The sequence below is a fragment of the Stenella coeruleoalba genome (genome assembly GCF_951394435.1).
Source record: "Stenella coeruleoalba genome assembly, chromosome: 13".
In the NCBI taxonomy this organism is placed as follows: domain Eukaryota; kingdom Metazoa; phylum Chordata; class Mammalia; order Artiodactyla; family Delphinidae; genus Stenella; species Stenella coeruleoalba.
The window spans coordinates 26,381,451-26,394,804 of record NC_137159.1 but is presented as its reverse complement, the minus strand read 5'-3'; the positions used below and the strand labels follow the sequence as shown (position 1 = coordinate 26,394,804).

General features: G+C 53.6%; 1 protein-coding gene across 4 annotated transcripts in view; it reads left to right on the top strand.

Moving 5' to 3' along the window:
* TET3 (tet methylcytosine dioxygenase 3) overlaps positions 1 to 13,354 on the top strand; it is a 113,365-nt gene that overhangs the window by 8,439 nt on the left and 91,572 nt on the right. For 2 of the 4 annotated variants that reach the window (XM_079940300.1, XM_079940301.1), the window contains exon 3: positions 7,337 to 7,393. The exons of 1 other annotated variant lie outside the window; for it this stretch is intronic. In XM_079940300.1, the coding sequence (XP_079796426.1) occupies positions 7,337 to 7,393 (57 nt within the window). Of the gene's footprint in view, positions 1 to 7,336; positions 7,394 to 13,354 lie in introns of those variants that run through there. One more of the 4 variants, XM_079940303.1, reaches the window with a different exon arrangement.

Genomic DNA, 13,354 nt, shown 5'->3' with positions numbered 1-13,354 from the left:
CCACACGTGGTGGTCTCTTGCTCAAACTGTGTAAAGTATAACATATTCCTTAGACAACTACATTGCAGAAGAAACATCGCTCTTAGGCCATAACGTTTTTGGTCAATTTCTAGACCTGATTGATCTCAGACCTGGGTTGGAATATGGTCTGTAAACTCTCTGAAAATTTCAGCCAAGTGTGTGAATGTGCAGGGGTATATTTTCTTAGGGGAGAGGGGCTGTGGTTTTCAGCAAATTCTCAAGAGTATTCATGACCTCCCAAATTTAAGAAGCATGCTCTACCTGAGCTGTCCAATATGATAGCCATTAGCCATGTGTGGCTACAAAAATTAAAATTAATGAAAATTAAATTCAGAAACTCAGGCACACTAGCTGCCTTTCAAGTGGTTTGTGTGTTCGATTTTTTATCAATATGAGTAGTTCTACTGGACATGGAGTTTCCCTGCGGGGTCTCTGAACCCTCACTGAAGACTGTTTCTGGGTTGGGGACATAGCTGTCCCAGTTGGTTATTCCTGGAAGGATATTCTGGGATAGGGTTCCTGTTCCCACCCCAAGGTAAGTGGTGAGGGGTATGGAGGGGGCAATGCTTTCCTGGGTTCTAAACAACCCACGGCAAAGCTTATTGCATTTTTTTTTTTTTTTAACTGAGCATGCTCTCTTTATTTATTGCTTCCCTTGAAGGCATGGGCCATGTTTTAATTATCTGCTGTGGGGAAAAACAATAGGAATGCGGTGTGGCTCCCCATCTGAAGGTGCTCTCTGAAGCTGCCTGGGGGAAAGTGGCTTCTCCCACCCTCACTCGTACCCAGCAGCCCCGGTGAACCTTGCCTGAGGGCTCTTACTCGGGCACATGCCCCACCCCAAGTCAGCAGTCACCTCTCTGCCTTGGGCCTCTCATCCTGGAGAAGGGAGTGTGGTGGCTGGGTGAGTTGAAAGACCACATCAGGGGTCTCGGGAGTTGTCACTGATTCCTCCTCCCCTTCCCATCACTTCTTTATCGTTCCCTTGTGGACTGAGGGCAGGATGCTCAGGAAGAGAGAAGGTGTTGGAGAGGAATACGACCCCTTTATCTACCTTGAGCCCTGCTGCACTTTGGCTGGGAGAGTCCTTTAGGGTTGCTTTGGGCCTCTGCCTGAGTGTGTCTGTGCAGGGCCCAGGCTGCTGGCACACCTGGAGTGGACACACCCCTCTGTGGCCTTGTCTCCTGTCATTTGCTTAAGAAATCTGATAACCTAAGTTTTTATTAGTCACTGAGGGAGGGAAAAAAAAAAGCCGGCGCCCCAGTGTGGGGTAACTGGCCAGCCTTCCGGTGACCACGGGGGGTTGCTTGCTTGCTTCAGGTCGCACAAGCTCTGTTCCTGCGCTGCTGGCTCTGACCTGTACATGTTCTAACTCCCTTGTGCCCTGTCTCCCCACACCCAGCCAGGGAATTCGTGGACAGAATAATGCACCTCCCACTACTAGTAGAGCAGCAACTCTAAATGCTCCAAATGGAAAGGGAGTTGCATTAGGTAGAGTCATTTGGGAGCGTTTGCCAGAATGCACGTGTCCCATAGTCCCCCACCCCATTTAATTACTGCCAGAGGAAGCCTCAGGAAGGGGTGTGGAGATGCTGGGTCAAAAACAAGTAGCAAGGTACCGGACCATAGAGTCTGTTCCCTTCTGAGCCTTTCTTGTGGGAAGGACACTGGGTGGCTCTCTCTGGTCTCATTTTGTTCTGTCTTTTTCTTGATTTCTCTGCCCTTTAAGAGTAAGCTCTGGGTACCCCAGTTCCCTGGTTGATGCTGGGAATGATCCTGGAGCCCCAGAAGAGAGAGGGAATGGCATCCTCTCACCATGAGCCTGGGTCCTGTCTGGATGGTTGACGCTGCAGGATGCGGTGGGGGTGTTGGGAGCCAGTGAGAGGAGAAGAGCTGGTGCTAGGAGGATACGGAGGAGAGGCACCTTCCTGGAATGCTTCCTCAGTCCCAGGACCTCCAGTGTCCCCTGTGCCGGGGGAGGGCAGCTTCTCTCTCTGGCGTCGCTTAAGTTTCCAGAGACAGGACGTCATCTGCTTTGACTGGTAAACCTGCAAGTTGCCTTCCCAGCCTCCTTCAGCACATCTCGCCTGGGACTGGCTGTGTGCGAGGCGCTGCGCTGAGCCTGAGCCATCGGTAAAGGGGAAGCAGCATTTACTCTGTCCTTAATGAGCTCACAGTCTGGGGAGGGAGGCAAGCGTGGCAACAGACTATTAGTCTGGTAGGGCTACAAGGGAGGGATGCCTTGAGGGCAGAGACCAGCCTTAGTCACTGTTAGGTGAAGAGAGACCATCGTGGAAGGGAAGGGACCTGTTTTGAGAGTTTCAGCGTAGGGATATGTGAAAGATGAGGGGGGGTACTTCTAGGAGGAGGGAGGCATCTCCCCTGAAACTGAGCTGTGCAGAGATGCTACTCGAATGCTCACGGCTGGTGGCAGTGGTGTGGAAGGACGCGGACAGACCACAGGGCACCAGCTGAGGGTGTTCATGGGTCCTCAAGGTGGAAGGTAAGATGCTTTGTGTTAATTATTCTTGGTAGTCTTCCCCTGGGGCTGCCCCCAGGTTTCTAAACCACTCAGTATTCCTGTCTCAGCTTCTCAATGAAGGTTCTGTGTTATTTGCTTGGATCCTGGAACATTTGGTGGTCCAAGGCTATTGAATTTGGGGTGGGGAGACCGTGATGAGGTTCATAGAATATAAGACCTTCTTACAAGCATTTAGGATGGCTTGTGGGGTGTGGGCAGAGCCACAGCTGCTGCTTGTCAGCCTGGGGGGGTCTGGGTGCATTCTGTTTGTTGGTATGGAAATATGCAGGTGGAGTTGCTGGCTGGCTCTGCTTTCCCTCTGACATCACTGGGTGCCTGAGTTCAGTCTGGTTCTATTGCATCTCCAAGGAGGAGCACCTTTTCTTCCTTTGCTGCTGTTCTTTCACCTCCTTGTCTTTCTCCTCCCCGAGATTGCCGTTGATACAGACTTCCGCTGCCAAAGCTAATTGTGAGGCCTGATCTGTGAATGAAGGCAAAGGCAGTTCCCATGACAACTGCAAAGAGTTTGAAATATAGGGGATGATGTGTGTGTGATGGGCTGCAATTACTTGGGTGGAAATTGATGTGTGGACACCGGTGACTTCAAACATAGGTTCTGAAGGTGGAGAGGATGTTGGGTTTCTTTGGCAGATCCTTTGTGTGATGGAGAGGGAAGGGAAGGTCACAGATTTCCCCCACAGTCGATTCCAAGTGCCTTCAGTGTGTGGAATGCTGGGAAAACAAAACAAAACAAAACAAAAAAAACCCCGGGGCTTTGAAGAGGCACGACTCTAGCCATTCTGGTTGGAGAGGCAGGACACACAGAGACAGATAGCAGTACCAAGTGTCAAATGAGAAACATTGGAAGTGCTGTCAGCTGGCAGAGGTCTAGGGTAACCTGAGAAGGCTTCCTGGAGGAAGTGGGGCTTCAACTGAGCTTTGAAGTAAAGCCCTGTGGGGAGTGACCTCCTTTAGGACACAGGCATGGCAAGAGAGGAGAAGTTGTCATCTACCCCCTGCCAACTCTAGAAAAGGTAGGTTGATAAGAAAATCATAGAGCTACACAGAGCAGCACCAGCTGTATTGCTACGAGTGGCGGGGGAGGGGGGGGAGGCGAGAGCCCTGCTCAGTCTCCCAATTTTTCAATCTGTAGAATGGGCATTAATAATTCCTGTCTCATTGGTTTGTTTTGAGGGTTAAATAAGATACAGTACATCATGGTCCAGTTATGGGGCTTGGCATGGCGTTGCTGCTTGGTTGATCCTCCTATAAACCCCCCCAAATCTGTCTCTGGATGCATCCCCATTTCCTAGTCTTTATATATCTGTGTAGGTTCTGGCCTGTAGGTAACTGTGTTTCTGAGGTTCTCTGTGTTGGGGTATTTTGTGGGTTCTGAGAGTGAGTTAATCCATTCACCTCTCCCTAGTGGGGAGGGCTGTGGCCCCATTCCTCCTGCTGGGAGTGCAGTGGTGTCTAGGGGTCATGATGGAAGGTGGGGAGGGACCTCCAGCTCCTATGCAGAGGGGTCCCAGGCACCTCTGGGTTGGTCACTGTGAAGCCCCAAGTGTAGAAAGAGGGGCAGATAGGGGAGGGGGTCAGGTGTGAGGTGTGGAGAATGTCCCCGCTGGAGGCAGAGTGGCCCCAGCATGCGCCTCTGTGTCTCCTTGGAGCTGTAGCGTTCCAGGTGCTTCAGAAAAGGGCAGGAGGCCAGGGTGGGATAGAGATGGTTGCAGGTGCCCTGCCTTGGGGACCACGGGCTCTGCTAGGGTGTCTGCAGTCTGCGGGGGGTGAGGCGGGACCTGTGGTTCAAGCAGAGAGTCAGGGTGGCTCTTGCAGCCTTGTGAGGAAGACGTGTGTTGGCTGAACAAGGCTCGGCCTCGGCTATAGTTCAGATGGCAGGTCGTGCCCTCCCAGGAGAGCAAGTATTCCTCTGATCCCTGGGGACCTCAGAGAACAGGTCGACCAGGAGAGTGTCCTCTACGTCTCAGTGCCCAACCCCCTGCCTCTCCACCCTCCTTGTGTAGAAACTCAGCTCAGCACATTCCAGCTCTGTGCAGAGCCTAGTGAGTAGGGAAGACGGGGCCCCTGCCCACGTGGGGAAGACGGCCGTGTAAATAAATAACTGCACTTGGTAGTGACGGCTCTAGAGGAGGCCCCAGGAGGAGTGGGTGAAGCTCCTGAGGGCTAGATGAGCTGGGAAGGTAGCAGTGGCAGGTGACATTTGGATTAAGCCTTGTACCATATTAGCTTGCCAGGTGGGGGAGAGGGAAGGGAACCTAGGCAAGGAGCAGCATCGCCAAGTCTCTGAGGCATGAAAATATTACTGTTCTTAGACCCATAGCTTAAAGGGAAGTGGTCTGGTTCAAGAGACCCTATCCCTCTTTAAGTTTCCCTGAGGTTGGCTGGGAGAGAGGGCTTAAAGAACTGGAATGAGAAACACCTGGGTTGGCATTCTAGCTCACCACTCACCAGCTGTGTGTTGATGGGCAAGTAACATCATCTCTAAGCCCATTTTCCCATAAGGTTGTGTGTGGACAAGTCAAATGAGATGCTCCCACAGCATGGTTGGCACAGGGCCTGGTACCTAGCAGGGGCTTGATAAACTGTGGCAGCCACAGCAGCAACGGTATTGATTGTTACTGTCCAAGCAGTGTTAGTTGCTCTTATCCAGCAGCAGACTGTATGAGGGTGGGTGGGGCAGGCGTTTTGGGGACTAGGATGAAGGAGGGACTTCACTTGGCCTGGCCGAGGTAAGAGCCAAGGGGTGCAGAAGCCCATGGCTCAGGACAGTGCTCCTTGCCCTGCCTTGTCACCTGCCTTCCTCCCTGCCCTGGGGAGGAGCCCAGTAGGGCTGCTCTTTGCCCCCAGAGGTGAGGCAGGTGTGGGTCCTGGTGCCTTCTGGAGTCTCCTCACCAGAGCCCAGCTTTGCTGTCTCTCATGAGGCAGCTCGTCCCATTCTGAGTACCCCCTTGGAGCTTCAGGGAGGGGGCAGTAATTGGGCAGGTGTGGTGGAGTTGGTAGCAGAGCACATCACTGAAATGAGCTCTCCCACATCCTAACGAGTCCTACAAGTCACATCTGTGAGTTGAAAAGTAGCACACAATGACCTCTCTCAGAAATTGAGTGGTAGCTAGCAGCACCTGCAGTGTGGCAGGCACTGTGTTGCATTTTTTCACAGAATCCTCACACCTTTGTATGAGGTAGCTGCTTCTGTAAAATAGAACTGCAAAGTAGGCTAAGGGAGGTAAGGTACCACCACCAAGGTCCTGCAGCTAGATAGTGGAGCCAGGAAACTGAACCAGATACATGAGTACCAGAGACCATATAAGGGTCCCCCTCCTAGAAGACAGAAGCTCTGGGGTGTTCAGCTACAGGGAGGGGATGGGGTGAAGCACGATGTCTCCTGGGTTGCCTAGGAACTGCAGGGCTTTCCTCTCCCCATTCTGTTCTTTCTCCTTCAGTCTCCTGGGTGCTGCAGCCTTCAGAGGCTCAGAGTCTGGGCTGCCTCCCCTCCTCAGCCTTTCCAGGGGATGGGAAGCCCTGAAGTCTGGAGGCGCCTCCTCCTGTGGCCTTTCTAAAAGAGGAGGAAACATTGAGGGTGGTGGTGGTGGTGAGGCTGTCTGGAGGGGGTGGCCTATGTTCAGGCACTAGGGATGAGTATTCCTAGGGTGAGGTGGTGTTCGTGTGCAAGGGAGGGCAAGTCTGACTTGGTGAGGCTTTGAGCCACAGGCAATGTTGGCTTCAAGAGGAAATCTGCTGGAGGGAGGGAGGAGTAGGACTGCATAATGGTTGAGAGTGTGGTCTGTAGAGCCGGATAGACCTGCCTTGGAGTCCCAGTGCTGCTGTTTTCTAGCTGTGTCACCTTGGGTAAGTTACTTCACTTGTCTTGCCTTGTTTCCTCATCTGCAAAATGGGGTAAAGGTTCATACTGCCAAGGCTTTATTTTTTTCTTCTAAGATTGCAGGGGCTATTGCTTTTATAGCGCCTAGCACTGTCCTAGCTGCTGCTAGGATGAGGCAGTTTGCTGGTGTCCTAGGGCTAGAGAGTGGCCTGAGGGGGAAGCCTGCCAGCATCTGCTCGACCCCGACGCAGTCTGCCTTTGACCCTGTAGATGCAGAGGATGCCTCTGGGTATTACCTTCTGGTCCCCGACTCGGGAGTTGTTGAGGGTGTCCCGGGATTCCCCGCCTGTCGGGGAGCGGCGGCGGGCCTGGGCCACAGCCAGCTAGGCTCCGGCACCCTTGGCTGTGCCCCCGCCTCCCGGCTGGGCAGGTCCAACCCCCGGCGGCCCTGCCCCCGCTCGGCCGGCGGCGGGGATTGGCTGGCGAGCGCGCCGCCCCCTCCACACCAGCCTCGCCGGCGGCGGGGAGGGGAGCCAAGCCGGCAGCTGGCCGCCGCCGCCTCTGCAGTGCCTCCCTCCGTGCGCTCCGGCGGGGATAATGGGAGGCCCGCCGGCCGATGCACCAGAGGAGGCCGGCCGAGGTAGAGCGGGCAGGGCGGGGAGGGACGAGGCTAGACCGGACGCAGGAGGAGGGGCAGAGCCCTCCTGGATCTTGGGAGGGTGGAAAAAGGAGAAATGAAAACAAAAACACTCTGGAAGGCGAATGAGCCCTTCCACCGCGCGTCTGGGTGGCAGCTGGAGGCAGGAAGATGGTCCCTGCTATCCTTTCTTTCCGAGGCCCCGTGCCTCCCCTTCTCCCCCTTTCCCTGCAGCGGTGCTGGGGGTGCAGCAGAAGGACTTTGCTGCTTTCCTGGTGTCAGCCTGGCTCATCAGTCTCTCCGGCTTCTTTTGCAGGTGGAAATAAAGGCTGGTGAAGGAGCCGGGCCGTGGGGGCAAGGGGCTGCTGTCAAGGTACCTTGTGTGTGTGTGTGTGTGTGTGTGTGTGTGGTAGAGGTGAAGTGTTTGATGGGATTGGATAAAAATAAAGGGTCTCCTCTGGTGATCCCTTAATCTCCCACTGTGTGTGTAGCAGCAGCTGAGGGGGAGGGGCGGCGGGGGTGTGGGCGGCCAATGAATTCTCAGGCCTGTGTGGGTTTTGTTTGGATTCTTTTTGCTTTCTCAGCTGGATGGTTTGGGTGCAGTTGGGATTGGGTTTGTTGAACTGGTTTTTTTTTTTTTTTAAGACATGCAACCCACTCCCATCCTTGCCTCTGGAAATCTCTCGAGAATGTCCCTGCCACTGTTGGTTTGCATCCAATCTGCAGAAATCCCGGGGCGGGGGGGGGGGGGGGGTGGGGAGAGGTTAAGGGGGAGGGGGAATTGTGCTCCTGAGTCTGAAGCTGATAGGGTGTCATTAGTCATGCTGCTGTCACCATGGAGATGGCTGGAGGAGAGGAGGTGGTGGGGGTGAGGATATTTTGGGTAGGGTGGGGGCTGATGCAACATCATGACTGGGAATCCTGCAGGCGGTCGACTGCTGTTACTCTGTGCAGCTTGGTGTCTGGGGGACTGGAAGGGAATGTTACCAGGTGCGTGGGAAGTGGAGAAGGGGGCACTGAGCTTCTCCGTGTGGTTGTCTCGGGGCCAGGGCTGGGGTATTTGGGGCAGGGCAGAGTCTGTGGAATATAAGCCATTACGAGGAAACACAGATGTTCCTCCCTGGTTGGCAAGGACCAGGATCAGTAGGTTTCCTTGGGCTTTGCCCTGTTTTCAGGGCTGGGGATCCGCCGTGAGTTTGGGATTACTCAGCAGTATCCTCTGCTGGCCCAGGGTGGAGAAAACAGAGCAAGAGGCAGCTCAGTGTGGCTGCCTCTCAAGTCAAGAGAAGAGAGGCTGGGGAAGGAGTGTAGGGACAGGTAGGCAAGGCAGGACTGGATGGGACTTCTAGGAGGAGGGAGCCCATTCCTGCCCCTGCCTCAGCTCTGTCTTCTCCTTCAGCCCCTGGAGCCTGTGAGGAGCTGGGGGAATCTGGTTGCTTGGGTAGCAGGTGGGTGAGCTGCTCATGTCCCCAGATGCTCTGAGATTTTTCTCCCTGGAAATTCTCCTCTGGCTTCCTGGGAAAACTGCGGGAAGCTCCCTGGAGGCGCTGGAAGTACCACCCTCACTGCCTGGGTGGGGACGCTGTCAGGGAGGGGCTCTGCCTTCCCAGAGGGGATGGGGGCTACTGGGTGAGGCTGCGGGGTGGATCAGGAGCTGGGGTGGTTCCCTGGCTTCCTCCCAAAGGAACTTACATCAAGAAAGTACTAGGGGGAGGGCAAGAAATTTGCTTCTGGGAGAAGGAGAAGGGCCAGGTGGCATTGGCTCTCCTGGGGAGCTGGGCAAGCCTTGATGAGGACGCTAGTAGTGGGTGACCACCTGGGACAAGACCGTGGTAGGCCCCTGAGGCAAGCAGAGGTGGTTGATACTGGCGATGCTGTGCGTGGGGAGGAGAGAGCTGTGAGCTCACTCCACACCCCTTCTCCGGTGAAACCCCCAGGTGTCACCTCCACTTCCGCCTCTGGCCGCCCACTGCTGTAATCACCTGTGTGCTGTTGAGGGCTGTGGACACGGAGATCATGGAGTACACCTGTTCTGCTCCCCACCCTGGGGAAAGCAGGACAAGGGGATGAGGACAGGTAGGCTCAGGGAAGGGGCAGCTCCCTCCCTCCTCTGTGTCTTTGGCCTTGTCAGCCAGAGCTTCTCTCTCTGCTGGGAGGAAGGACTGCTGGCAGGTTTGTTTACTCCGGAAAGCACCCCCTCCTGCCTAATGATGGCTTCTCTTCAGGTCTTTCCAAGTGTGTTCTCCTTTCCTCCCTGCCTGCATTCTGCTGTCCCTGCCGTCCTGATGGAAGCTCCCAGCTTAATACCACCACCCTTAGTGTTGTGGGCATGGAGCAGGGCTGCCTGGAAAAACAGAGGACGCCCTTCAAACATGTCTTCCTCCTTCCCCCTTCTCAGAGTGGGGCCTGAGCTGGTGGCGTTTTTATTATTTATTTATTTTATAAAATGTATTTATTTTGGCTGCGTCAGGTCTTAGTTGTGGCACGCGGGATCTTCATTGTGGCACGTGGGATCTTTCGTTGCAGTGCGCGGGCTCTCTAGTTGTGACGCGTAGGCCCTAGAGCTCACGGGCCCTAGAGCGCGGGCTTAGTTGCCCCGCAGCATGTGGGATCACAGTTCCTGCGTCCCCTGCATTGGAAGGTGGATTGCTAACCACTGGACCACCAGGGAAGTCCCGGGCAGCGTTTTTAAAGCTCTGAGGTGTTTGTGCTTGTTTTCATCGTTGTCTGTTGGAAAAGCCTAGCCTCCTCTTGGTCCAGGTTGCCACTGCCAGCAAGCACTTGGATCTGAGCCCCTGTTCCTGGTGCCACCTTCCCCCCAGATAGTTTTCTTAGGTGGCCAGTTGAGTGTGGTGTCCCACATACTCTGGTGGAGCAGTTTTGCTAGATCCTCTTCCGTCAGGAGGTGGTGGTGTAGGAAGATGTGTGTGGCGTGTGAGCTCATTCAGATCAGGCAAAGACTCTGGGACACAGGACAAAGGGGTCTCCCAGTCTGTGTTCCCACAGGATGGGCACAGGATGGGTAAGCCCCCTGGGTGAAGGGTATCCAGCAACCAACGGGAATGTGCTCATCTACTGTGTGCTGAGTCCTGCCAGGGTTTCAAGAATATTCATGATGTATGGTGTGCGTCATGCCTGTCACAGGCATAGAGTTGAGCTTGATGAACGCACGTGGTCATTTACTGTCTAGCGTGTTACATGTCTACTCACGATACCCCGAGGAACATGCCATAGCATACGCTGTTGCCACTGCCTCCCTCTTCGCAGCCTGGACAGGAGTGAGTGCCCAGTGCCGAGAGCACCAGGCTGCCCTGCTCTCGGGCTCCCACACTGCTCCCATACTCTGCCCCATGGGAACCCTCCACTGGCTGAGGATGTGTGGAAACTGTTTTGGAACTGTGCCCGGGATCTCTGCCTTCTGTCTCTCCTTTGGGCCACTGCTCCTTTTGTCAAGGATCTGTGATCCTCAACTTGCCACACACCGTGGGTCACTCCTACTAGTTCTTTCTCGCCTGCTCTTCCCACTCTCCAGCCCTCTGTGTGGGTCCAGCAGGAAGTCTTTTCTCTCTGAGGTATGTTTACAAGCAGTAGTGAACTTGGGGAGATATGGAAGCAGGTGAGCATATCAGACGATGGTAGGACAGGAACCAACCAAGAGGATTTCAGAGTTGAGTTTGAGAATGGAAAGAGAGGGCTTCACCATGCACAATAAGTGGTAGAGTTAGAGTCCCAGAGCTCAGCTCCACCTCCTTGGTGACCCCAGCCATTTTTTAATGTTGTGGGAGAGCGGGAAGACTTTGTAGTACAGGTAGATGAGTGAGCCGAAGGGAGAGCCTTCCTGCCCACCACGGTGCAGGCCCTGGAGCTACCTGCAGGGGTCACTGTGATGGCTCCTTAGCCCCCTTGCTGGGCTGGCTGAGGAGGGACCTAGGTGCTGGGCTCCCTCCAGCTGTAGATGGACATTTCTGCTAGAAACCATCATTGTGGTCTTGCCAAGTCCCCTCCCATGCCCCCGAGGCTGTAGCAGATAGTTTGGCTGGCTGGGGATGGGGGCAGGGAGTATTGGGAGGCCTTGGTTTGGCTCAGCTTTTGGGTATCTTGTCTTTCCCACCCTGACCTCCTGGGCCTTTGGCCTCATTTTCTCTCCTACTCTGGCATCTGGCAGTCAGCTGAGGACTCCCCCTCATTACCAGCCTGTCTGGAGCTTCTGAGGAGGAGATAGCTTCCTTATGGATTAGTTTAGGAAGCCTTTGGGCAAATAGAGATGGGGTGGCTGAGACAGTTAAAATCCACAGATTATCACGCTATCCAGAACTGTGATCCTCTTCCCATTCACTTTATCTCCCTTTCTTCCTCCCTTTGTCTTTCTGCATTTACTGAGTGTTTACCACGTTCCAGGTATAGTACTAGATCCTGAAAAATAAGAAAAATTATGATTTGATGTTCACAATATCACTAGAAGTAAGAGACATCGACCAAGTTGCCTAAAACTGTAACACTGAGCGCGAAAACCATCACTGGCAGGTGTTGTCGTCGTTGTTTTTAAATACAGTAAATGCTTTTGATCTTTGTGCTGTGGTTGTGAACTGGCACGGGGCAGACCAAGCCTCTCACCCCCAGCCAGCCCTGCTCTTTACATCTGCTTTCATTGTCGACTTAGTGGACCTCCTAGGACTTTGAAGGAAGCATCAACATGCCAACCGTATGTTCAGTAAGTTAGTGTTTCCAGGATCTGGCGAGTACAGATTAGCGTAGTGGGGGTCAGAAATGGACCTGCTGAGACGATAGCTTAACTTTGTTTTGTTTTAATTTTTAAATTTTATTTTAATTTTTTTGGCTGCACTGGATCTTCGTGGCTCCACGCGGGCTTTCTCTAGTTGAGGCGAGCGGGGGCTACTCTTGGTGGCGGTGCGTGGGCTTCTCATTGTGGGGGCTTCTCTTTGTTGCGGAGCACAGGCTCTAGGCGCGCGGGCTTCAGTAGTTGTGGCTCGTGGGCTCCAGAGCGCAGGCTCAGTGGTTGTGGCGCACGGGCTTAGTTGCTCCGCGGCATGTGGGATCCTCCAGGACCAGGGATCGAACCCGTGTCCCCTGCATTGGCAGGCGGATTCTTAACCACTGCGCCACCAGGGAAGTCCTGATAGCTTAATTTTGAAAGGAAGGTGTTGGCTTTAGATGTGTTGGGTTTGAGATTCAGGAAAAGCTGGAAGAAAATACTGTACCTGGGCAGTTTATCTTGAACCTGAAATTGTCTTCTACTCATTTGAAGTGTGTGGGTCCTGGAGCCCTTACTGCTTTAAGGAGCGCCCATGAGGCCACTGGCTGGGAAGAGGAGGATGAGAAGTGCAGTTGTCCAGTTTCTTTTCCTGTCTAATCCCAACTCTCCTACTCTTGGGTTCTTTCATTAGCCATGCGGCAGTCCCTGGACTTTAGTCTCCTCTGTAAAATGAAGGGGTTGCCTCCAGAGTTAGTTTTTCTCAAACTAAAAGGGGGGAAGGACCTTTTTCCTAATTCCCAAAATATTGCAGACCAAAACAGGTCCTACTTTGTACAACTAGTTGGCAGCTCTAGCCACGTGTGGCTCCCCTCAGGAGTTCAGCACCATCTAGACCAATCTGTTAGCCATTGGATGAGATGGTCCAGCGAATGTATACTTGGACGGAGCAGCAGGTTCAACTTGCAGTGCTGGTTTCTAAAGGCTTATTCTTGGTTCCTGTGTTTATGTTGTGGTGAACTGGTGATAAACAGTTTATGGGCCATTCCCTGAACAGCATTACTTTAGAACTTTGCTTCTGGGAGAGCAGAGGGTCTCTGTTTTGACCCCTGTCTTCCGTAGTCTCAATATTGGGGACAGAGCCACCACTTGGAAGAGTAGAGATCTTGCTGCCCCCGAATTCTCTTGGAATACCTCAAAAGATTTTACTTGCATCTCAGCCTCTGTAGATAAGGATGCCTCCTGTCTGTCCTTTTATATCTGCAAGTCTCAGGTTCTCATGGTGGATCGTCAGAACCTGTGGGGCAGGACTGTGTGTGTGTGTGTGTGTGTGTGTGTGTGTATGTGTGTGTGTGTATGTGTATGTGTATGTGTTTGTGTGCTGCATGACTTAGAGGAAGAGAACAGTTAAGGCAGAGGCCAGGCTCCTGTAGTTGCCAGAGTGAACTTGGGCCCTGCCAGACACTAAAGTTCCATTGCCTTGGGCAGGGTACCTTGACTTCTGAGCTTTCTCCATTTGGTGGCTTGAACAAGTTCAGGCTGTGTGAAGAGGGTGCTGCCTGACTGTACCAGGCTGTGCTGGAGCCAGAGCCAGGAGACCGTGCCTTCCCAGTTGGGATCATT